Source organism: Nycticebus coucang, chromosome 10, assembly GCF_027406575.1.
Source record: "Nycticebus coucang isolate mNycCou1 chromosome 10, mNycCou1.pri, whole genome shotgun sequence".
NCBI lineage: Eukaryota > Metazoa > Chordata > Mammalia > Primates > Lorisidae > Nycticebus > Nycticebus coucang.
This window is the reverse complement of record NC_069789.1, coordinates 99,749,357-99,771,601: the sequence shown is the minus strand read 5'-3', so window position 1 is coordinate 99,771,601 and position 22,245 is coordinate 99,749,357. Positions and strand designations below refer to the sequence as shown.

Sequence of the window (22,245 nt, the reverse complement as noted above, 5' to 3'; positions counted from 1 at the left end):
TAAAATAAAATAAAATAAAAGCCAGTGTACATACAAGTGTAAATTGGCTAGTTTACACTATCCCAGGAAGGGATAAGGGTCTGTTTTTCTCACTCCTCCTCCACTTCACCCCCATCCAGCTTCTAAGGCTGGGCAGCTTTTGTCAGTGATCTCATCAGAAGAAATTCCCTGCTCTTAATTCAGATGCCACAGTGCTTCAGTTCCCTTGTGTTGTATGAACAAGATGAAATAAAGACTTACTCTTCCTGGGACTCAACTTCACTAAATGTTGTCCAAGGTTGAAGTATTCCTAAGGTATTTTCCCTCCCTCACTCCAACCCAACCAAGCGCGTGCACAAGGCGCTCAAACACGCGCGGCCGCCGCCCCCCCTGCCACCCCGCCCCAGCCCCGGCCCGGCCCCCGAGACTGAGTTCTGCTACCTCCTTGTGGCCAGCGCTGGAAGGACTCTCCCACTTGGTCTATCAGGACCTTCGCGGCCACAGAACTTTGGTATGGAAGAAAACCTAATGAAATCAACAGCTCGTTTTATACATGAGACGCTGAGAAGGCCTAAAGGGAAACAGTCCTCTTGCTAGTCTTGGGCACAGCGGAGACCAGAATCCAAGTCTCGTGACTCCTAGCCTGCGCTCAGTAAGTTTTCACTTCTTTGCCCTCTGACGTTGGTTCCCCCTTCCCACCTCCTCCCAGGGAAGGTCCGTCTGAACTGAACCCGCAAGCCAAAAGGACGTGGCTCTTCCCCGTCCCCGTGGAGCAACATCTGCACCTCATAACTATGAGTCAGTTCGCAGATGCAATAACAGGGGTTCTTCTGAGGAAATGGCTGTCAGCTGACTTTCTGCGGCTATCTTTAAGGATTTTTATCGACCTGGCACAGCTCCTGTCGCCTCGGTAACACCACTGTAGGATTCCGGTAGCTCCCAGGTCTCTCGTCTCCACGGTAACCGGTGCTTTGCGACCTTCAGTTTGCTGCAGCCTGTGCAGTGGTTGCTGGGCGACAGCAGAAAGGAGGCGGCAGCTTGAGGTGGGAACCGGGCTGATGTCCGGTAGGGGAACGGGCCCCGGGAAGCCTACGGAAGACGAGGTGCCTCGCCCTCCCATGTAGGGGAGCTTTGCCAGAGCCCACCCCGCTGCCCTCCCTTCCTTCGGGCCATGGCAGTGGCGGTGCCTTCGAGTCGGGCAAGGAGCTCGAGCTGGGCCTGGCGGCCGGTGGCGCGGGACGGGCTTTTGGCTCGGGCCTTCCATTCATGCACTGAACTCCGGGGACGATTCTATCTGGTGGGGGGTCTCCTAGGAGGAGGAGATAGAGAGCCCAGCAGTGACACAGTGGTTTTCGACCCTGCTAGGGGCCAGGCAGTGCGGCTGGGAGCCCGCGACAGCCCCACGCGCAGTCACCACGACGCGGCACCCGTGGGTGGGCGGTGGCTCTGCGTGGTGGGCGGCTGGGATGGGTCGCGCCGCCTGGCCACAGTGACTGCGCTGGACACAGAGCGCGGACTATGGGAGGCGTGGACAGCGACCCCTGCCAATCGGCCTCCTGCCGGTCTCAGTAATCACACCTGCACCCTCCTCTCCGATGGAGAGCTGCGCGTGACTGGCCGAGAGGGAGGTGTCCGCACTCAGCGACTGTATGGAAGCATATACACATTAAGGCTGGACCCCCGCGCCCGCACCTATTGGTATGGCACTCTTTACCCAAAGCCTTTCACTCTCCTTGCATCTACACTCTGGAAAACCAAAAGCCAGATTTCTCAGGCAGTTTATCCACATGCTCACCTTAACACCTCAATTCTGCTGGAGCCTACCCTAAGACTCCTGAACTTTCCAGCATCACCCTCCCTATGATCAAACCTATGGCACTCGCTGTCCCATGCCTTTCCATCCTTGGCAAGGGCAGTGGTGCTTATTTTCCAGAAAACCCCACTAAGGCCTGATTTTCTGCATATTTACAGCTATAAGGAAGAACATTGCCACATAGCCTCACGCTCAGGGCACTGTGCTGCCCTGCTCCAAACTCCTGGGCCCTACCCAGGTCATCAGCTATTACTCTTTGGGGGCTGCAACTCATGTGAACCAGAAGTAGCTGGGCATTGGAGTCATGGGAAGATTAAGGTATTATATCCTCATATCTTTAATTTTTTTTGAAAGTCTCACTTTGTTGCCCTAGGTAGAGTGCTATAGTATTGTAGCTCACAGCAACCTCAAACTCTTGGGTTCAAGTGATCTTCTGCCTCAGCCTCCCAAGTAGCTACTACAACTGCCCACCACAATGCCTGGGTATTTTTGTTTTTTTTAAGAGGCAGGATCTCCAGGCTCGGTGCTTGTGGCTCAAGCGGCTAAGGCGCCAGCCACATAAACCTGAGCTGGTGGGTTCTAATCCAGCCTGGACCCGCCAAACAAGGATGGCTGCAACCAAAAAAAAAGAGAAAAAAATGGCCGAGTGTTGTGGTGGGTGCCTGTCGTACCAGCTACTTGGGAGGCGAAGGCAGGAGAATTATTTGAGCCTAGGAGTTAAAGGTTGCTGTGAGCTGTGATGCCAAGGTACTCTACCCAGGGCGACAGCTTGAGGCTCTGTCTCAAAAAAAAAAAAGAGACAGGATCTCCATCTTGCTGGGGCAGGTTTCCAACTCCTGAGATCAAGCAATCCACTCAACTCAGTCCCCTAGACAGGCGTCCTCAAACTATGGCCCACAGGCCACATGAGGCGGTGTGATCGTATTTGTTCCCATTTTGTTATTTTACTTCAAAATAAGATATGTGCAGTGTGCATAGGAATTTGTTCATAGTTCTTTTTTTAAAACTATAGTCCGGCCCTCCAACAGTCTGAGGGACAGTGAACTGGCCCCCTGTTTAAAAAGTTTGAGGACCCCTGCTAGAGTGCTAGAGTCTCCTCTTATCTTGCTTAGGGTGGAAGGGACTAAAATTGTGATGCCCAAATCCCTTCAAACAAGTCCCTTTTTTCCCCCCACTAGGAAGAGACACCTGTTGCTTCTCATTTGGTGGAACAGCTGGCAAGGCTTGTGAGCAGTGGGCAGGGGTCCCTGAAGGGGCCCCACGGACTACGGCATCACTCATGTTCTGTGGTGGGACCCTTTGCTGTGCTGTTTGGTGGAGAAACTCTGACCAGAGCTAGAGACACCATCTGCAATGACCTCTACATCTATGATACCCGTGAGAACCAGACTAATGCTTGAAGGGGAAAAAGGTGGGAAGACTACAGAAGATGGAGTGATGGGGTAGGGAGGAGGAAGAATTAGTTGACAGAAGTTAAAGGAAAATCAAACATTTGAAAAGCCTCACTCACTGAGTGAAGAGAAAAATAATGTGCATGCCTTTGGTCATATTAAGAATTCCATAGGTGACAAAGTGCTCCTGCCTCAATACCCACCCTCTATCCCTACCCACCAGGCAAGTCTCCTCCTCTGTGGTTCCACTTTCCCTGTGCAGACCGTGGGCTGAAACGCGTGGGCCATCGTACCTGCCTTTGGAATGATCAGCTTTACCTGGTTGGGGGTTTTGTTGAGGATGGAAGGACAGCTAGTCCACAGGTTTGCATCCTGGACCTCTTTATCTAAAGAATAGTGCTGAGACACACCCAACAAGCCTCTGTTGAAAATCCATAAAATATTATCACCAGAGCTATCCATTTCACTTCAAATGCTTATTAAATTTGAATCTTAAAGTCAACATTTGTCTCTGAATCCTTTTTTTTTTTTCTTTTTGGAAGGGCAGTAAATAAGTAGACATCTTTATTTACAAGAGAAGGGATAAAATATGGGTCTGACTGATATTGTGAACCATTAACCTGATGGAAACAAAACCCACAAATAGTGCTGTCTCCTGCCCCCTACAATTTCCACCGCAATTGGAAGAAAGCTTCAGACTACAGCTAAGCATTCTAACCAAAACATTTAATTAACAAAAAATATTACAATAGCAGAGAAAATAATAATAACAATAAGAGAAATTAGAAGTGGGAGGCAGGGTAGAAAAAAAAATGCAAAGGCCTTGGTCCCTAGGAGACCAATACTCCAGCTGAGCTGGCCTTAGCCCCAGCCCCTTCTGAGTTTTCCTTGGCTGCTGGCTTCTCATCTTCCCCCATGAGACGAATGTTGTGCTTTTCCCGGAATTCATTTAGTTCTTTTCCCTTTGCCTGAAGCTGCTGCGTCAATGTCTCAATGATCTTCTGTATCTAGAGGACAAGCAACAGAGATTGTAAGGATTTCAGGACTCCCTTCCCCCACATGAAATGGACTATGATTGGAAGAAGTGAAGGAAAGATGATACTTCTAACTTTACCATTAGCCAAATATTAATAGGGAAGCCCAGACACTAAAATTATTCACCTGGTCTAATTTTTAAAATGCCACTTCAGGCTCAGCCCAGACACTAAAATTATTCACCTGGTCTAATTTTTAAAATATCATTTCAGGCTTGGCACCCATACCACAGTGTTACAGCATCAGTCATATACATCGAGGCTGGTGGGTTTAAGCCTGGCCCTGGTCAGATAAACAACTATGATAACTGCAACAAAAAAAAATAGCCGGGCGTTTTTGGTGGGGGCCTATAGTCCCAGCTGCCTGGGAGGCTGAGGCAAGAGAATCACTTGAGCCCAGGAGTTTGAGGTTGCTGTGAGCTGTGATGCCATAGCACTCTACCGAGGATGACATAGTGAGATTCTGTCTCAAAAAAAAAAAGTTACTTCATGGCATTCCCAAAGGTTCTGATCCTGTGGGTCCAGCAGAGGGTCCAGGAAGCTACCTTTTAAATGAGTCCTTCAGGTGACTCTGATGCAATTATCCATGTACTCATCTGTGAGTAGCACTGTTCTAACCCCTTGCTCTCTGCAATCAGGTCACAGAGCCCATGCATAGGACAAGAGCAACTCGTCTTGTCTAAGGGGCTAGACTTAGCATAGCATAATGAGTATACGCGCTATATATGTGCTGTCTTCTTTTTATTTTTTTGAGACAGAGCCTCAAGCTGTTGCCCTCGGTAGAGTGCCGGAACATCACAGCTCACAGCAACCTCCAATTCCTGGGCTCAATGGATTCTTCTGCCTCCGCCTCCCAAGTAGCTGGGACTATAGGCGCCCACCACAACGCCCGGCTATTTTTTGGTTGCAGCCGTCATTCTTGTTTGGCGGGCCCAGGCTGGATTCGAACCCACCAGCTAAGGTGTATGTGGCTGGCGCCTTAGCCGCTTGAGCCTCAGGCGCTGAGCCTATGCGCTGTCTTCTTTTTTTTTTTTTTTTGTAGAGACAAAGTCTCACTTTATGGCCCTCGGTAGAGTGCCATGGCATCACACAGCTCACAGCAACCTCCAAATCCTGGGCTTAAGCGATTCTCCTGCCTCAGCCTCCCAAGCAGCTGGGACTACAGGCGCCCGCCACAACGCCCAGCTATTTTTTGGTGGCAGTTCAGCTGGGGCCGGGTTTGAACCCGCCACCCTTGGTATATGGGGCCGGTGCCTTACCGACTGAGCCACAGGCGTCGCCCTATGTGCTGTCTTCAACATGAGTTTCTGCCCAGACTCCTCCACCATAGTCCCTAAATCCCTGCCTCCCCATCAAACTTAGCCCTTTGTTGCCTAAAGCTCACCCAGGGACTCTTGCTCACCTGCTCCTTGTTGTTCTCCAAAGCAGGCAGCACCTCTTTGACAGTCCGCTCCACCAGCACTCCTCCGACCATGCGGTAGCATTTGCGGGTTTCATCTACCTCCTTCAAAGTGTCAATCACTAGGCTGGGTAGGACAAGGCAGGACCTGAGAACTCAATCCCACTCTACTGCAACCCTCCCTCAAAAAATGGCCTAGTCAACTATCCTGTTGTTGACTCCTCCCTGACTTTCTCACCTGTGCTCATTCAACTCCATCTCCAGCTCAGCTGCTTTGGATGCCAGGCCTCGCTGTTCCTGCCGAAGGCGGTTGAAGCCAGCAATTACCTAAGAAAGTGAGAGAGAGAACAGAGGAAAGAGGGGACAGTGGAAATGGCAAAGGGTCAAGATAGCACATAGGGTTCAGGCTTTACAAAGGGGAAATAGTGGATACCTACCTTGGAAAAGAGTAACACAAGCTTTGTGATTTTTTTTTTTTTTTATAGAGACAGAGTCTCACTTTATGGCCCTCGGTAGAGTGCCGTGGCGTCACACAGCTCACAGCAACCTCCACCTCCTGGGCTTAAGCGATTCTCTTGCCTCAGCCTCCCGAGTAGCTGGGACTACAGGCGCCTGCCACAACGTCCAGCTATTTTTTGGTTGCAGTTCAGCCGAGGCCGGGCTTGAACCCGCCACCCTTGGTATATGGGGCCGGCGCCTTACCGACTGAGCCACAGGCGCCGCCCAGCTTTGTGATTTTTAATTTAAACATGTCTAGAATTTCATTCACCAAACACCAAGAGCCTACCATATCCAAGATACTACCTATAGAGGCTGGGCACGGCCATAATCCTAGTGCTCTGGAAGGCTGAGGCAGGAGGATCTCTTAAGCTCAGGAGTTTGAAACCAGCCAGACCAAGATGGGAGACTCCTGTCTCTACTAAAAAATAAAAAGTATCTGGGCATGGTGGTGCCTGCCTGTAGTCCCAGCTACTCAGGAGGCTGAGGCAGGAAGATCGCTCTACTGAGGGTGACACAGTGAGACTCTGTCTAAAAAAAAAAGGTAGAAAAACTAGCTGGGTGTTGTACCAGCACCTGTAGTTCTAACTTCTCAGGTGGCTGAAGCAAGAGTATTGCTTAAGCCCAAGAGTTGGAGGTTGCTGTGACACCATGGTACTCTACTGAGAGTCACAGAATGAGATTCTGTCTCAAAAAAGAAAGAAAGAAAGAAAGAAAAAGATATCTTAGGATCTGGAGGATATAACAGAATAGATCTGGCCTCTGGCTTCTTCTAGTTTAGTTTGGTGGGCAATAAGCAGTTTTTTTTTTTTTTTTTTTTTTGCCGGGGCTGGTTTTGAACCCACCACCTCCAGTATATGGGGCCAGCACCCTATCCTTGAGCCACAGAAGCTGCCCGCAATAAGTATTTTTTTTTTTTTTTGTAGAGACAACGTCTCACTTTATCGCCCTCAGTAGAGTGCCATGGTGTCACAGCTCACAGCAACCTCCAACTCCCATAGGCGATTCTCTTGCTGAGGCCTCCCGATTAGCTGGGACCACAGGCGCCCACCACAATACCTGGCTATTTTTTTGTTGCAGTTTGGCAGGGGCTGGGTCTGAACCCGCCACCCTCAGTATATGGGGCCGGCACCCTACCAACTGAGCCACAGGTGCTGCCCCAGCAATAAGCATTTTTAATATAGGGATGGGGTGCAGAGCTACAGGAGTATCTACAGGGGAGCCTGGTCTCACAGGTAAAAAGGGCTGTCAGTAAAAGCTCTGTAGCAAGTAACTCTTGTTTGGGTCTGCCTAGCACACCATCCACTGGGGAACTGTTCCTCCTTAATTTGGTAGGGTTCTTGTGGGCCATTAATCACAGGACCCTTTACCCATGACCTAGTCTATGCCAAAGTCCCTCTACAGAAATTTGAATTTGGGGTAGAGACAAACATAGAAGGCAGGTGGAGTTAAGACACCTAATGATTCTATAGAGATTACCCTCCATTCCTACTCCTGGGTTCCCCAAAGTTGCCCTAATTCTTGAATTTATTCAGTCTAGTAATTTAGCCTTTCTTTTCACTGTGTTCAATTCTGTGAACTTCCTATTATTCTTCGAAAATACTCCTTTTAAAAAAATCATAAGCTGGCCAGTGTCAGTTTCTGTAGCCTATAAACCCTAACTGATAATGTCTTACAGAAACTTGAGAAATTGGGGTGGAGAGAGCATGGGAGCAAAAGAATCACAAGAAATAACACATGCAAAGACCCAGAGAAGTGACTACTACCAGCTCATAGTTGTCCAGAAGCTGAGCAGAGAATGGGAACAGTAGGAAAACCAGACTGGGTACTAATACTATCACCACCATCACTTTCAGTATGGGGCTGTATTTGGAAAGAAATATCAGATGAAAAGAGATGTAATGAGGAAAGAAAATGAGTAGGGAAAAATGTAAAACATGAGGCTCAGAGACAAAAGACAAGGTTTTAAGTTCTACCTCTTGCCACTTATGGGCTCTTTGGCCTGGAACCTACATTTAACTCTACAGCGCTCAACAACAGCTACATGTTAGAACCACCTGGGAAGCATTTAAAAACCTGACCAGTGGCACCTCAGAATAACTACACAGTCACTGAGGGTAAAGCCTAGGACTATTTTTCTTTTTTGAGACAGAGTTTCACTTTGTCACCCTCAGTAGACTACTGTGACATCATAGCTCACAGCAACCTCAAACTCTTGGATTCAAGCGATTCTCTTGCCTCAGCCTCCCAAGTAGCTGGGACTACAGGCGCCCACCACAATGCCTGGCTATTTTTAGGTTGCAGTTGTCATTGTTGTTTAGCAGGCCTGGGCCGGGCTCTAACCTGTCAGCTTCGGTGTATGTGGCTGGTGCTGTAACCACTGTGCTATGGGCACTGAGCCAGTACTCACTATTTTTAAAAAGATCTTCCATATAATTCTGACATGCAGCCATTACTGAAAACAACTGGGTTAGCTTCTTTGAGCCTTAATCTTCTTACCTCCAAAATGCAGATGATAATGATTTACTATCATGGTCTTCTCTCCAAATCCAGAACTGCCCCCTTCAACCTTACTGGTCATGTGAGAACAGTGGACCAGTTCCATTCAAACCACTGCCAAATCTCTCACTCCCATTTACATCATCTATGATCACAATGCACGAAACTCTGCCCGAGTATTAATGATCAACCACTTCTTCTTTACAAAGGGCCCCTAATCGCTAACTCTCTCTTTGCAAGGTTCATGTACAGCTAAAATATTCCCAATGGCTGACCTACAACATCCCTTCAGATGTCTTCTACTACCAGTGAACCAAGGAATAATATTTGACCAATAACTAGTCATTCCAGTAATTTGCTTCTTTCTCCCATCCATCATCCATTCATCTCAATCTACTTCATCCATTCATTTCAACAAATGCTTTGGAAATCTAACTCATTTACAGGCTCTCTTCCCTTCATCTTTGTTGCCCATAACAAAATAATTCCATTTATAGCTAGCTTTTTCTCCATCGTGAACGTTCCAGATCAAAATAATTTTGTCTGAGAAAATTTCATGACTAAACCAGATTCTAGATGTTCCCCTAGCACGCAAATGATAAACTCTTCTGGCTACAGTGCAGTGGCATCACCATAGCTCACCACAACCTCAGACTTCTGGGCTCAAAGAATCTTCCTGCCTCAGCCTCCTGAGAAGTGGGACTGCAGAAGTGTATCAACGCATCTGGCTAAGTTTTCTATTTTTTTGGAGAAATGAGGTCTTGCTATGTTACTCAGGTTAGTCTCAAACTCCTGGCCTCAAGGGATCCTCCTGCCTCAGACTCCCTAAGTACTAGGATTATAGGCATGAGGCACTATGCCCAGCCTGGATGTACGTTGTTAAATATACCAATAAAATTACCATAAGTAGGGCAGCGCCTGTGGCTCAGTGAGTAGGGTGCCGGCCCCATATACCAAGGGTGGTGGGTTCAAACCTGGCCCCAGCCAGACTGCAGTAAAAAAATAGCCAGGCATCGTGGTGGGTGCCTGTAGTCCCAGCTTCTCGGGATGCTGAGGCAAGAGAATCGCCTAAGCCCAGGAGCTGGAGGTTGCTGTGAGCTGTGATGCTACAGCACTTTACTGAGGGCAACGAAGTGAAACTCTGCCTCAAAAAAAAAATTACTGTTAAGTACCCAGAATTTCTGAGGCCTGAACTTATTTTCCTTAATAATTAACATAAATCTATTCTTCAACCACCAATTTAACACAACTAAAGGCAAAGAGATTTTCTTTTAATTCCAACTTTTCTTCAACATTCTTGCTCATAACAACTGCATTTCCTCTTGTTCCATTTTATGAACTTAATCAAATACCAAACTAAAATCTATTTAAATGTGTGCATTATCCACAGTTTTAAGGAAAATTTCAGCCATGAGTGTATTTAAAGGAAATGAAATCCCTTAGCAGCAAATTGCAACCTAACTGTAAGTTAAATGCAAAATAAACCAATCTTAACCTGCCATTTTGGGGGTCTGCAAGTAATAAAAACAGAGAGACTGTACTCTACTTCCACATTCTTCCTCTTAAACTACAACTTTTCTGGCCGGGCATGGTAACTCACGCCTGTGATCCTAGCACTCTTGGAGGCCGAGGTAAGTGGATTGCTTGAGCTCACAAGTTCGAGACCAGCCTGAGCAAAATCAAGACCCCGTCTCTACTAAAAATAGAAAAACTGAGGCAAGAGAATTGTTTGAGCTCAAGAGTTGGAAGTTGTTATGAGCTATGCCATAGCACTCTACCTAGGGCAACAGCTTGAGAATCTGTCTCAAAAATAAAAATAAAAATAAAGGGTGGCACCTGTGGCTCAGTGACTAGGGTGCTGGCCCGTATACCAAGGGTGGCAGGTTTGAATCCAGCCCTGGCCAAATTGCAACAACAAAAAAAAATAGCCAGGCGTTGTGGTGGGCGCCTATAGTTCCAGTTATTCCAGAGGGTGAGGCAAGAAAATCACCTAAGCCCAAGAGCTGGAGGTGGCTCTGAGCTATGATGCCATGCACTCTACCGAGGACAACAAAGTGAGACTTTGTCTCTAAATAGGCTCAGTGCCTGTAGCTCAGTGGCTAGGGCACCAGCCACATACACTGGAGCAGGTGGGTTTAAATCCGGCCCCGGCCTGCCGGACAACAATGACAACTACAAACAAAAAAATAGCCAGGCATTGTGGCAAGCACCTATAGTCCCAGCTACTTGGGAGGCTGAGGCAAGAGAATAGCTTAAGCCCAAGAGTTTGAGGTTGCTGTGAGCTGTGACGCCACAGCACTCTACCCAGGGGGACATAGTGAGACTCTGTCTCAAAAAAATAAATAAAAAGGGAGGCGCTTGTGACTCAAAGGAGTAGAGCACCAGCCGCATATGCTGGAGGTGGCGGATTCAAACCCAACCCCGGCCAAAAACTGCAAAATAAATAAATAAATAAATAAACTACAACTTTTCTTTTCTCTCTTTTTTTAAACACAGTCTTTTGCCTAGGCTACAGTGAAGTGGCATCATCACAGCTCACTGCAACCTCAAACTATCAGGGCTCAGGTGATCTTCCAGCCTCAGCCTCCTGAGCAGCTGGGACTATAGATGTTCACCACCACGCCCACCTAATTTCTTTAAAAGCAATACCCCATCTCTACTAAAAATAGAAAAATTAGCTGGGCATTGTGGTGGGCACCTGCAGTCCCAGATGTTTGCAAGGCTGAGGCAAGAGGATTGCTTGAACCCAGAGCTAGGCAGATGATATGACACTCTGGGCTGGGAAACAGAGAAACTTTCTTTTGTTAAGTAGCAACATGATGTAGTGGGAAAATGCCAGGCTAGTGTCTCACACGGGTCCAAATTCCAGTTTTGCCATTTACTTGCTATGTGGCTGAGTTACTTAACTTCTCCTGTTTATTTATAAAATGGTACTAAGAAACCATAGGGCAATTTCTCAATATTGGCAGTACTTATATTTTAGGCCAGATAATTCTTTGTTGTGGGGGCTGTCTAATACATTGTAAGATGTTTAGCAACATCCCTGAATTCTACCCATTAAAAGCCAGAAATGTCTCCATGCATTGCCAAATTCTCCTAGGGGAAGTCACACAGATTGAGAACCACTATCACGTAACAATGAGAACCAAACTGAGATAATATGTTAAGGGCCTGATACAGTGTACGTCCCACACTCCCCTTTGGTTTCTAGGGACCTTCGATTCTCTGGTTCTCCTTCCTATCTCATACCCCCTTCTTTTTTGGGTGGGGGGTGTCTCACTCTGTTGCCCTGGGTGAAGTGGCGTGACATCATCATAGCTCACAGCAACCACAAAGTCTTGGACTTGAGCAATCCTCTTGCCTCAGGCTCTTCTTGGTTCAGTAGTTAGAAGCACAGTGGTGCACTACTATACCCGGCTAATTTTTCTATTTTTTGTAGAGACAGGGTCTCCCTCTTGCTCTAGCTGGTCTAGAACTCCTGAGCGCAAGTAATCCACTTGCCCCAGCCTCCCAGAGTGCTATGGTTACAGGTGTGAGCCACCTCACCCAGCCTCAACCCCGCTTCTTTCTCCTTTTTGAAAGTTCTTCCTCTCTCACCTTACAATAGAGAGAGGCTCCTAAGATTCTGTTCACAGTACTTCTTTTATTACTTATACTTTTTTTTTTTTTTTGGCCGGGGCTGGGCTTGAACCCGCCACCTCCGGCATATGGGACTGGCGCCCTACCCGTTGAGCCACAGGCGCCGCCCTACTTATACTTTTTTTTTTGAGATGCTCTCCCTCTGTCACCCAAGCTAGAATGTAGTGGTACAATCCAGTGCTGTTCATTGTAACCTTTAACTCCTAGGCTCAAGGGATCTTCCCACCTCAGATTTCCAAGTAGCCAAGACTACAGATGTGCACTCCCACATCTGGCCAATTTTTTAATTTTTTTGAGACAGAGTCTCAAGCTGTTGCCCTGGGTAGAGTGCTGCGGCGTCACAGCTCACAGCAACCTCAAACTCTTGGGCTTAAGCAATTCTCTTGCCTCAGCCTCCAAGTAGCTGGGACTACAGGCACCCGTCACACCTAGCTATTTTTATGTTGTTATTGCCACTGTTTTTTAGCAGGCCCTGGCTGGGTTCGAACCCACCAGCCTCGGTGCATGTGGCCAATGCCCTACCCCCTGAGCTATGGGCACCACCCAGCTAATTTTTTACAAATTCTTTTTGGTGGTGGTAGTGGGGAGCAGCAGTCTCACTATGTTATCCAAGCTGGTCTGGAGCAATCCCCCGCGTCAGCGCTCCAAAGTGCTAGAATTACAGGCATGTACCATGGCTGACCCTAACTATACTATTTCCAGTGGTATTCTTACCAACTTTAGTTTCAACAAATGCCTTTACAAATTGTCAATAAATAGTAGCTGCTATTATTACAGGTCATCTCCACCTAAATGTCCCACGGACATCTTAAAGTCAAATTGTTCAAAGCTGAACTGATTTTGTTCCTATTTCTGCTAATGATGTCACTCTAGCCCTTCAGGTAGGAAACCCTGGTTTCATCTTTGTACTCACTGTAATCCCATCAACAGCCAAATTTTCCGTATTTACCTCAGTAATTTCTCTTAAGTGCACTGACATCACTCTAGTTCAGGGCTTCATTACCTTCTCGTCTCAACTACTGCAATAGTCTTCTAAATGATCTCCCTATTTTTGGACTATCCAAATCCACCCTACACAGAGTTGCTAATTTAATCTTCTCAACACTTGGATGACATAGGAAAGTGTTCATGATATATTATTAGGCTTCAAGAGTAAATTATAAAACAGTACATACAAAATAAAATGTATAAATGTAAAAAATATACACTCTCCCTTTCTGTCCACACACTTATATACAAAAAGATAAAGGAGGTGGGGAAAAACCCTCTCAAAGAATATACTCCAAAATGGTAAGAATAATTATATCTAGATAGTAGAACTGGGTAATGTATTCCCTGATTTGAACTTTTTCCTATTTTCTGTATTTCCTACAAAAAACATATATTAGTTTATATAACAGGAAAAAATTAATAATAAACATATATGTGTGTGTGTGTATATATATATATATATATTTTTTTTTTTTTTTTTAGAGACAGAGTCTCATTTTATCAACCTCGGTAGAGTGCCATGGCTTCACAGCTCCTAGCAACCTCCAACTCCTAGGTTTAGGTGATTCTCTTGCCTCAGCCTTCCAAGTAGTTGGGAATACAGGCGCCTGCCACAACGCTTGGCTATTTTTTTTTGTTGCAGTTTAGCCAGGCCGGGTTCAAACCCACCACTCTCAGTATATGGGGCCAGCGCCCTACCCACTGAGCCACAGGCACCGCCCTAAACATATATTCTTCTATGATTTCCTCACTGCTTATGTTAACAAGCCCTAAATTCTGACTCAGTGCCTGTGGCTCAAGAGGCTAAGGCTCCAGCCACATACACCTGAGCTGGCGGGTTCAAATCCAGCCTGGGCCCACGGAACAATGACGGCTCCAACCAAAAAATAGCCAGGCGTTGTGGCAGGCACCCGTAGTCCCAGTACTTTGGAGATGGAGGCAGGAGAATCGCTTGACCCCAGGAGTTGGAGGTTGCTGTGAGCTGTGATGCCACGGCACTCTACCCAGGGCGACAGCTTGAGGCTCTGCCTCAAAAAAAATTAAAAAAAAATTTTAAAAGTCCCAAATTCCAAAGACCTCTATGGCCTTACTCAACTTGCTTTATGGATCACATCTTTCTAATTTATACTTCGTGATTTAAGTAAACTAACCAGTTGCTGTACTTCATGTGAATCTATGCTTTCCCCTTTATTTTCTATTCCCATTGCCACCTGTTTAATCTTTTTAAATTTTTTCCTTTTCTTTTTTTTTTGAGACAGTCTCACTTGGTCACCCTCAATAGAGTGCTGTCGTGTCATAGCTCACAGCAACCTCAAACTCTTGGGCTCAAGTGATTCTCTTCCCTTAGCCTCCCAGTAGCTTGGACTACAGGTGCCTGCCATAATGCCCAGTTATTTTTAGAGACGAGTTCTTGCCCTGGCTCAGGCTGTTCTGGAATCTGTGAGCTCAGGTAATCCAACCACCTTGGCCTCCCAGAGTGCTGGGATTACAGGCATGAGCCACTGCACCCCGGGCTTTTTCCTTTTTTTTTTTTTTTAAGACAGAGTCTCACTCTGTTGCCCAGGCTAGAGTGCTATGGTGTCAGCCTAGCTCACAGCAACCTCAAACTCCTGAGTTCAAGCGATCCTCCTGCTGGAACTACAGGCTCTACCACAAGGCCCAGCTAATTTTTCTATTTTTAATAGAGATGGGGTCTTGCTCTTGCTCAGGCTAGACTTGAACTCCTGACCTCAAGGGCTCTGCCTGCCTAGGCCTCTCAGAGTGCTAAGATTATTGGCATGAGCCACCATGCCTGGCATCTTATTTTTTTCTTAATTTCCATAGGACCAAAGACTCATGCCACCTGTTTAAATCCATCCAATCCTTTAAGGCTCAGCTCAAATATCTCTAATACAATCATGGTATAATCAGAAAATACAGGTCTGTTTGATGATCTCAAGCCCCTCAATTAAAAGCCCAGATTTTCTCTTTACTGACTTTGGACAGGCTAACTAAAGCCTCTGAAATTCAAATGTTTTCATCTATAAAGGGAGGACAAAAGACCCACTTCAAATGGCAGTAATTAAGGCCAGGTGCGGAAGCTCATGCCTGTAATGCTAACACTCTGGAAGGCAGAGGCAGGTGGATTGCCTGAGCTCACGGGTTCAAGACCAGCCTGAGCAAGAGCGAGACCCCCCCATCTCTAAAAATAGCTAGGCATTGTGGCAGGCACTGTAGTCCCAGCTACTCAGGAGGCTGAAACAAGAGGATCATTTGAGCCCAAGCTTTGAGGTTGCTATGAGCTATGACGTTACAGCACCCTACCAAGGGTGACAAAGTAAGACTCAATCTCGAAAAAACAAAAAATGGACTCAGCTCCCATAGCACAGTGGTTACAGCGCCAGCCACATGTACTGAGGCTGGTGGGTTCGAGCCCAGCCTAGACCTGCTAAACGACAATGACAACTGCAAAAAGAAAAAAAATAATAATATTAACAATGACAACTGCAACAAGAAAATAACCAGGTGTTGTGGTGGGTACCTGTGGTCCCAGCTACTTAGGAGGCTGAGGCAAGAGAATCGCTTAAGCCCAAAAGTTTGAGGTTGCTGTGAGCTGTGATGCCATAGCACTCTACCAAGAGTGACATAGTGACACTCTGTCTCAAAAAAAAAAAATAAATAAAATGGCAGTAGTTAAATAACAGAAGATAAAACAAATGCCTCATATGTGTTACTGACTTCCATCTTGTTTTTAAGGGCAATATGTGACTCAAATTTGCAGCAGTGATAAATCTTCTAATATTTACTCAGTATTTTCTCTCAGAAGACAAACAAAGGCCAGATTTGACTGTTTTCAAGGGATTTTCTGAGACTGTTAATCAAGGAACAGCCTCAGAACTCATTTATGACACCTCCTTAGTCTCCCTTGAAGGCTTCTCTTTCTTCACCACTTTTGTTCCACTTTTTTCACTTTCTGTACATACTACAAAAAATGATGGCTTTCATCCACTATCATAGCTTTTTCTACCATCCATAAACTCAATTCTCTAACCTGTGTCTCCAAATCATATTTCATATGTATGTCAAGATTTGTAAGTCAAACTGCCTGCTAAGTGCCTAATTGGACGTCCCACAAGAAATCCAAACTCAAAATCCTAAAATAAATTTATCTTTCCCCCTAAACATGTCCATCTTCCTACTTTCACTATGGCACCATTATCTACCAAAGAAAGAAACCTAAGACGTTGCATATTCCTTTTTCATCCTGTGCACTCCATCTCAAACTTTAAGAACATGCCAGGCAGTCTCATGCCTTAGTGCTTTGGAACACATTATTCTCTCTACCTAGAAAAGCTTCTACTTCCTTTTTTGCTTGACTAACTTTTCTTGTTCTTTAGAATTGAACTGAAGAATTTTTTCTCTAGAAACAAAAGCTAACTAGCATTTACTAAACAAATCTGCAAAATAGTTTACATACACTGTCCTGCCTAATACTGTAAATGTAGTGAAGAGATAGGTGCTATTATATTTTTATATATGGAGAAGGCTAAGAAGTAACTCATAGGAGGTCACATATAAATAGCAAGAACAAAGAGAAAGTTTAGAGTACTTCCAAAGAGAAGTATATAAATAGTAAATAGTAGTGGGCGGCGCCTGTGGCTCAATCGGTAAGGCACCGGCCCCATATACCGAGGGTGGCCTCGGCTGAACTGCAACTAAAAAATAGCCGGGCGTTGTGGCGGGCGCCTGTAGTCCCAGCTACTCCGGAGGCTGAGGCAAGAGAATCGCTTAAGCCCAGGAGTTGGAGGTTGCTATGAGCTGTGATGGCACAGTACTTTACTGAGGGCCATAAAGTGAGACTCGGTCTCTACAAAAAAAACAAACAAACAAAAAAAGTAAATAGTAGAAATAAAATTCAAACCTAGGTTTGCCTGACCTCAGTGTATAAGAATGCTCTTAACCATCCTTCTATATCACACTTTCCTTTTCCCACCCACTCCCCAAATCCCGTAACCTCTTGATTAATTAGGGTTCTTTCCTCTAGCTGTCAGCACATTATAACTGTTGTTTGGTTTGTCTTTTCCCAAATGAATCTACGAGCAACTTGAAGAAAAGGTCTTTCTATTTACAGTAGTTTCCCTTTATCCTTTGTTTTGCTAAGAGTTCAGTTTCTTGTGGTCTGAAAATATTAAATGGAAAATTCCAGAAATAAAGAATTCATGACTGGGCATAGTGGCTCACACCTGTTAAACTTAGCATTCTCAGAGGCCAAGGTGGTTGACTGCTTGTGCTCAGGAGTTCGAGATCAGCCTGAGTCAGAGACCCTGTCTCTACTAAAAATAGAAAAAAAAAACCTTCTCCCTTCCACCTTTCCCCCCATGTCAGAAACCGTCTCTTTATCGCATAGCACGTTATACCTATCTTAGGACACATATTCTGCCTCATATTAGCATTTTGCATTTTTTTTTTTTTTGAGACAGTCTATGTCACCCTGAGTAGAGTGCCATGGCATCACAGCTCACAGCAACCTGTAACTCTTGGGCTTAAGGGATTCTCTTCTCTCATCCTCCCAAGTAGCTGGGACTACAGGCGCCCGCCACAATGCCACGCTATTTTTCGGTTGCAGTTATCATTGTTGTTTGGCAGACCCGGGCTGGATCCCAACCCACCAGGCTCCGGTGTATGTGGCTGGGACCCTAGCCGCTGAGCTACGGAGGCTGAGCCATAGCATTTTGCATATCTTACCCAACCCGACTATGCTCTTTGATGGCAGAGGGCGGTTTCAAAAATCTCGATGCAGATACTTTTGCCTGTATTAATTGTTCAACAAATAACAGATAAATGATCCTATAATTAAAATAGCTGTTCAACTGCTTTTCTATGGTGTAGATTTCTTCCCAAGCCGATTAAAGACTAGCCCCAATATTAACAAACCTCGTTTCCCAACCTACAAAAGTATTCCTGATTAATTTATCGAACGCGTCCCGATGCTGGACATTGGGGGAAATGCAAATTGGGTTAAAAAAGGGCTCTGGTCTCTAAAGAAATTCAAGGTAATGGGCGGCGCCTATGGCTCCGCGAGTAGGGCGCCGGCCCCATATACCGAGGGTGGTGGGTTCAAACCCGGCCCCAGCCAAACTGCACTGAAAAATAGCCGGGCGTTGTGGCGGGCGCCTGTAGTCCCAGCTACTCCGGAGGCTAAGGCAAGAGAATCGCCTAAGCCCAAGAGCTAGAGGTTGCTATGAGCTGTGACGCCACAGCACTCTATCGAGGGCGACAAAGTGAGACTCTATCTCTAAAAAAAAAAAAGAAAGAAAGAAAAGAAAAGAAATTCAAGGTAATAATGAACTCCTGAATCAAAACAGTATGGAACTGGACTGTTTTGCTTATGTGAGTCACGTGGCTCTGCAGCGTGTCGGCGATTGTCAACGTGGGTTCAGGGTCAGGTAACAGACTACAAAACCAGCCCCTTAACTAATCCTCAGGGACTCAGCCACATCCTGTTGGGGGGTGGGGGGTGTAGTGTAGACGAGAGATGGGAAAAGCGACCACCATTTCCCCTCAGACCTGTGTATCCTTCCACACCCTGAATCCCGAAGCTGTACTATATTCCGGGCTCACTCAGTATCCCAGGGAGGCGTGGCTCTCACCTACCCAACCGCCTACTCTCTCCCCGGGGGCTCGTCCACCTTCTCCAACTACCCTCTCCTCTATAGGTAGCCACGCAAATGTGGGGCTGGAGTAAAGATCTCCATAAGCTTCAGGCTCACACTTATCGTATCGACTCCGGAGTTAGCCAGGTGCCCTCCTTCGTGCTCTAGGCTTCTCACCTGTTCTGCCGACACCGCCCCCTTCCCCGCGCCGCTCCCGCTGCTCTTGCCGGCACGACCGCTGTTCTCCGCCATCTTTGCCGCCTGCTGGGTTTCCGGCCTGCGCAGCGCTGTTCCCGCCTGCGTCACGTCCGGTCTGCAAGTTACCGCCCACTCGCTCCAGCGCCCTTGGCTCCCGGCTACTCTTCAGATCGGATGCTGCGAATGGTTTTGGCTGTATCTTCATGTAGGACCTACTGCCTATCCTGCCGGCCGCGGTGAATTCCACCTGCGGTGCCTTATCTTGTGCAACTGAAATGCTGCCCCTGCGCGAGGCCGGGAAGGATGGGCTAACTGGAGGGTGGGGGCGCGGGTTGGGATCTGGGTTCCTGTGCCTCCTGCCCACCTTGGTGGGGGAGGTGGAAGACGAGGGAAAGTGAACTTCTCAGAGATTCTGGTGTAAGGGGGCAAATATGCTTTGAGTCAGTAAAGCTGTGCACGGTCAAGAAGAGAGGCTTGGGAAAACCAAGGAAGTTTCCCAGAGATGACTTTTGAACTGCGGAAACGTTGTCAGGGGAAAGGCGCTTCACATTAATGTGAGATCACTGGAAGTTGAGGCGTTCAGGCGCCAGAGCCCCTTCCTCCATCTTCCTACTTAATGATCTCTTCTTGCCCATAATCAATAGTAAACAGTGTTTTTGAAGACTTGGGGGTTTTTACTGGCAGGGCCCCGATTCAGCCTCACGATATGTAGGAGAAGTCAGAGAATCCTAGAAAGGGAGGGGATTGGTGTCCTGATTTCTCACCTTCCTCAGGCTGGGATTCATCACCAGGCCTCCTCAGCAACTTCTGTCCCTTCTTCTGTGTCCCGGACTCCGGATACCTCGACTCTCGGTACATTGTGCTCAGCCCAGGTAACATGTTTCTTTGTATCCTCGGTGCCTGGCACATAGTGGATGCTCAATAAATGTTTGTTAAATGGATAATGAGAGACACACAGATGTCAGCCATCCACGGAACATTTGATGAGCCCCACTAGCTCTGGGTCAGGGTGCCCTGTAAGAGCAAAATCAAGAGTCCAGACTTCTTGCCTACCCATTGAGCCTCTTATCATTAAACTTGAGCTTCCCTGTGCTAGGAAATCTGAGAATCCTGCCTGTGCCGTTCACAGGCCCAGAGCCATGGCTAGCTCCTCTTCCTCCTGGGAACTGCCCCTGGTGGCTGTATGCCAGGTAACATCCACACCAGACAAGCAACAGAACTTTAAAATATGTGCTGAGCTGGTTCGAGAAGCTGCCAGACTGGGTGCTTGCCTGGCTTTCCTACCTGAGGCATTTGACTTCATTGCACGAGACCCTGCAGAGACGCTGCACCTGTCTGAGCCACTGGGTGGGACTCTTTTGGGAGAATATACCCAGCTTGCCAGGTATCAGGGAAAGGGGGAGGGAGAGGTGCAGTCTTTGTTGGTTAATGTCCTTGGATTGCCAGATATGATGGTAGAGCCTTGAAGAGTTGTCAGTGTCCCCTCCCCCCAGGGAATGTGGACTCTGGCTGTCCTTGGGTGGTTTCCATGAGCGTGGCCAAGACTGGGAGCAGACTCAGAAAATCTACAATTGTCATGTGCTTCTGAACAGCAAGGGTGAGACTTCATAACCCTTCAGCCTGCCTCTTCCCAAGCTCTTCTGCCTAAACTTAGATTCTCCAGAATTTTCTCTATTCTTTTCCTTATTCCAGGGTTTTAGGGGAATTTGTACTTCTGTTTCTAGCCATAAGCTATCTCCTCCTGGGCAAGAGAGAAGCTAAGCTGGGCTTTGAGAGCAGCAGCACTGAATATTCCTTCTCTTTCTTACTCTAGGATCAGTAGTGGCCACTTACAGGAAGACACATTTGTGTGATGTAGAGATTCCAGGGCAGGGGCCTATGCGCGAAAGCAACTCTACCATGCCTGGGCCCACTCTGGAGTCACCTGTCAGCACACCAGCAGGCAAGGTGGGAGATGTGAGAGTATGAGGGTGGGAGAGGAACATGAGGGAAGAGAATAGGAATACTTTGAAGTGGTAGTAGAGGATAGAAAGCCCTAAGGAGTGGGATAATGGAGGTGTGACTAGATCCTGTGAAAAACAGGACAGGAAAGGCTAAGTAGGCTGTTTTTCATTCCAGATTGGTCTAGCTATCTGCTATGACATGCGATTCCCTGAACTCTCTCTGTCATTGGCTCAAGCTGGAGCAGAAATACTTACCTACCCTTCAGCTTTTGGATCTGTTACAGGCCCAGCCCATTGGGAGGTAAGAAGATACCTCTTCAAAATATAAGGGCTTCTTTACCTCATTCTCCTCCCTTAGTCCCGCCAGTTAAAAGATTTTTCTCCTAGGGCGGTGCCTATGGCTCAAGGAGTAGGGCACCGGTCCCATATGCCGGAGGTGGTGGGTTCAAACCCAGCTCCCGCCAAAAACCAAAAAAAAAAAAAGATTTTTCTCCTCCTTCCTACCTGCTAGGAAAATTCATTCTCCAGATAGTGGCCTCTCATATGTTACAGAATAGTGAATATAGTAAATCATTCCTAGGCTGTTATCTAAATGGTCAGAGTGGGTAGACTGGTCTGTTATGTCCCTGCAAGCTGCCACACACATCTCATCTCCAGGTATTGTTGCGGGCCCGTGCCATTGAAACCCAGTGCTATGTAGTGGCAGCTGCACAATGTGGACGCCACCATGAGAAGAGAGCAAGTTATGGCCACAGCATGGTGGTAGACCCCTGGGGAACAGTGGTGGCCCGCTGCTCTGAGGGGCCAGGTCTCTGCCTTGCCCGGATCGACCTCAACTATCTGCGACAGTTACGCCAACACCTGCCTGTATTCCAGCACCGCAGGCCTGATCTCTATGGCAATCTGGGCCACCTGCTGTCTTAAGACTTAACATCTGTGAGTTGAGACCCCATGTTAGCTGGTGTTGCTATGTCTTTAGAGGCTGGACCCAGGCAGAGCTCCCCTCACTTGGAGAACCTTGACTTTTGATGGAACACAGGCTCAGCTTATTGGGAAAGAAACTTTCACCTGAGCTCAGATTTCAGTTTCAGAAAGGTGGAATTTTTAGTCATTGTTTATTTCATGAAAACTGAAGTTATGCTGAGGGCTGAGCAGCACTGGCATTGAAAAAATATATAATCATCAGAAAGTCTGTGTCTGGACATCTCCTTTGGGAACTGGAAGGGGAG

The 22,245-nt window shown here is 46.8% G+C and overlaps 3 protein-coding genes across 9 annotated transcripts; 2 read left to right on the top strand and 1 right to left on the bottom strand.

Moving 5' to 3' along the window:
- Positions 1–451: 451 nt before the first annotated feature.
- Positions 452–3,685, top strand: KLHDC9 (kelch domain containing 9). 3 transcript variants are annotated; one of them, XM_053608188.1, is made up of 5 exons: positions 452–631; positions 854–1,677; positions 1,951–2,110; positions 2,971–3,169; positions 3,407–3,685. In XM_053608188.1, the coding sequence occupies exons 2-5, from the start codon at positions 1,151–1,153 to the stop codon at positions 3,571–3,573; spliced, it is 1,053 nt and encodes a 350-aa protein (XP_053464163.1). In that variant the 5' UTR covers positions 452–631; positions 854–1,150; the 3' UTR covers positions 3,574–3,685. The 3 variants fall into 3 exon arrangements, with proteins under 3 accessions (XP_053464163.1, XP_053464165.1, XP_053464164.1); XM_053608190.1 differs by having other exon boundaries at positions 2,971–3,203; positions 3,407–3,522; XM_053608189.1 differs by lacking the exon at positions 452–631 and adding an exon at positions 669–777.
- Positions 3,686–3,893: 208 nt separating this feature from the next.
- Positions 3,894–19,181, bottom strand: PFDN2 (prefoldin subunit 2). Its single transcript, XM_053608231.1, has 4 exons — positions 19,053–19,181; positions 5,855–5,943; positions 5,620–5,743; positions 3,894–4,190 (listed from the first exon to the last, which is right to left on the bottom strand). Exons 1-4 carry the CDS (start codon positions 19,125–19,127, stop codon positions 4,014–4,016), a joined length of 465 nt encoding a protein of 154 aa, XP_053464206.1. The 5' UTR covers positions 19,128–19,181; the 3' UTR covers positions 3,894–4,013.
- On the top strand, positions 19,180–22,208 carry NIT1 (nitrilase 1). 5 transcript variants are annotated; one of them, XM_053608195.1, is made up of 7 exons: positions 19,180–19,278; positions 19,847–19,945; positions 20,203–20,457; positions 20,567–20,670; positions 20,887–21,020; positions 21,192–21,317; positions 21,674–22,208. In XM_053608195.1, coding segments are annotated over exons 1-7 (987 nt in total). In that variant the 5' UTR covers positions 19,180–19,276; the 3' UTR covers positions 21,941–22,208. The 5 variants fall into 5 exon arrangements, with proteins under 5 accessions (XP_053464170.1, XP_053464169.1, XP_053464173.1 ...); XM_053608194.1 differs by having other exon boundaries at positions 19,188–19,278; positions 19,847–19,925; XM_053608198.1 differs by having other exon boundaries at positions 19,191–19,309.
- The last annotated feature ends 37 nt before the right edge of the window (positions 22,209–22,245 follow it).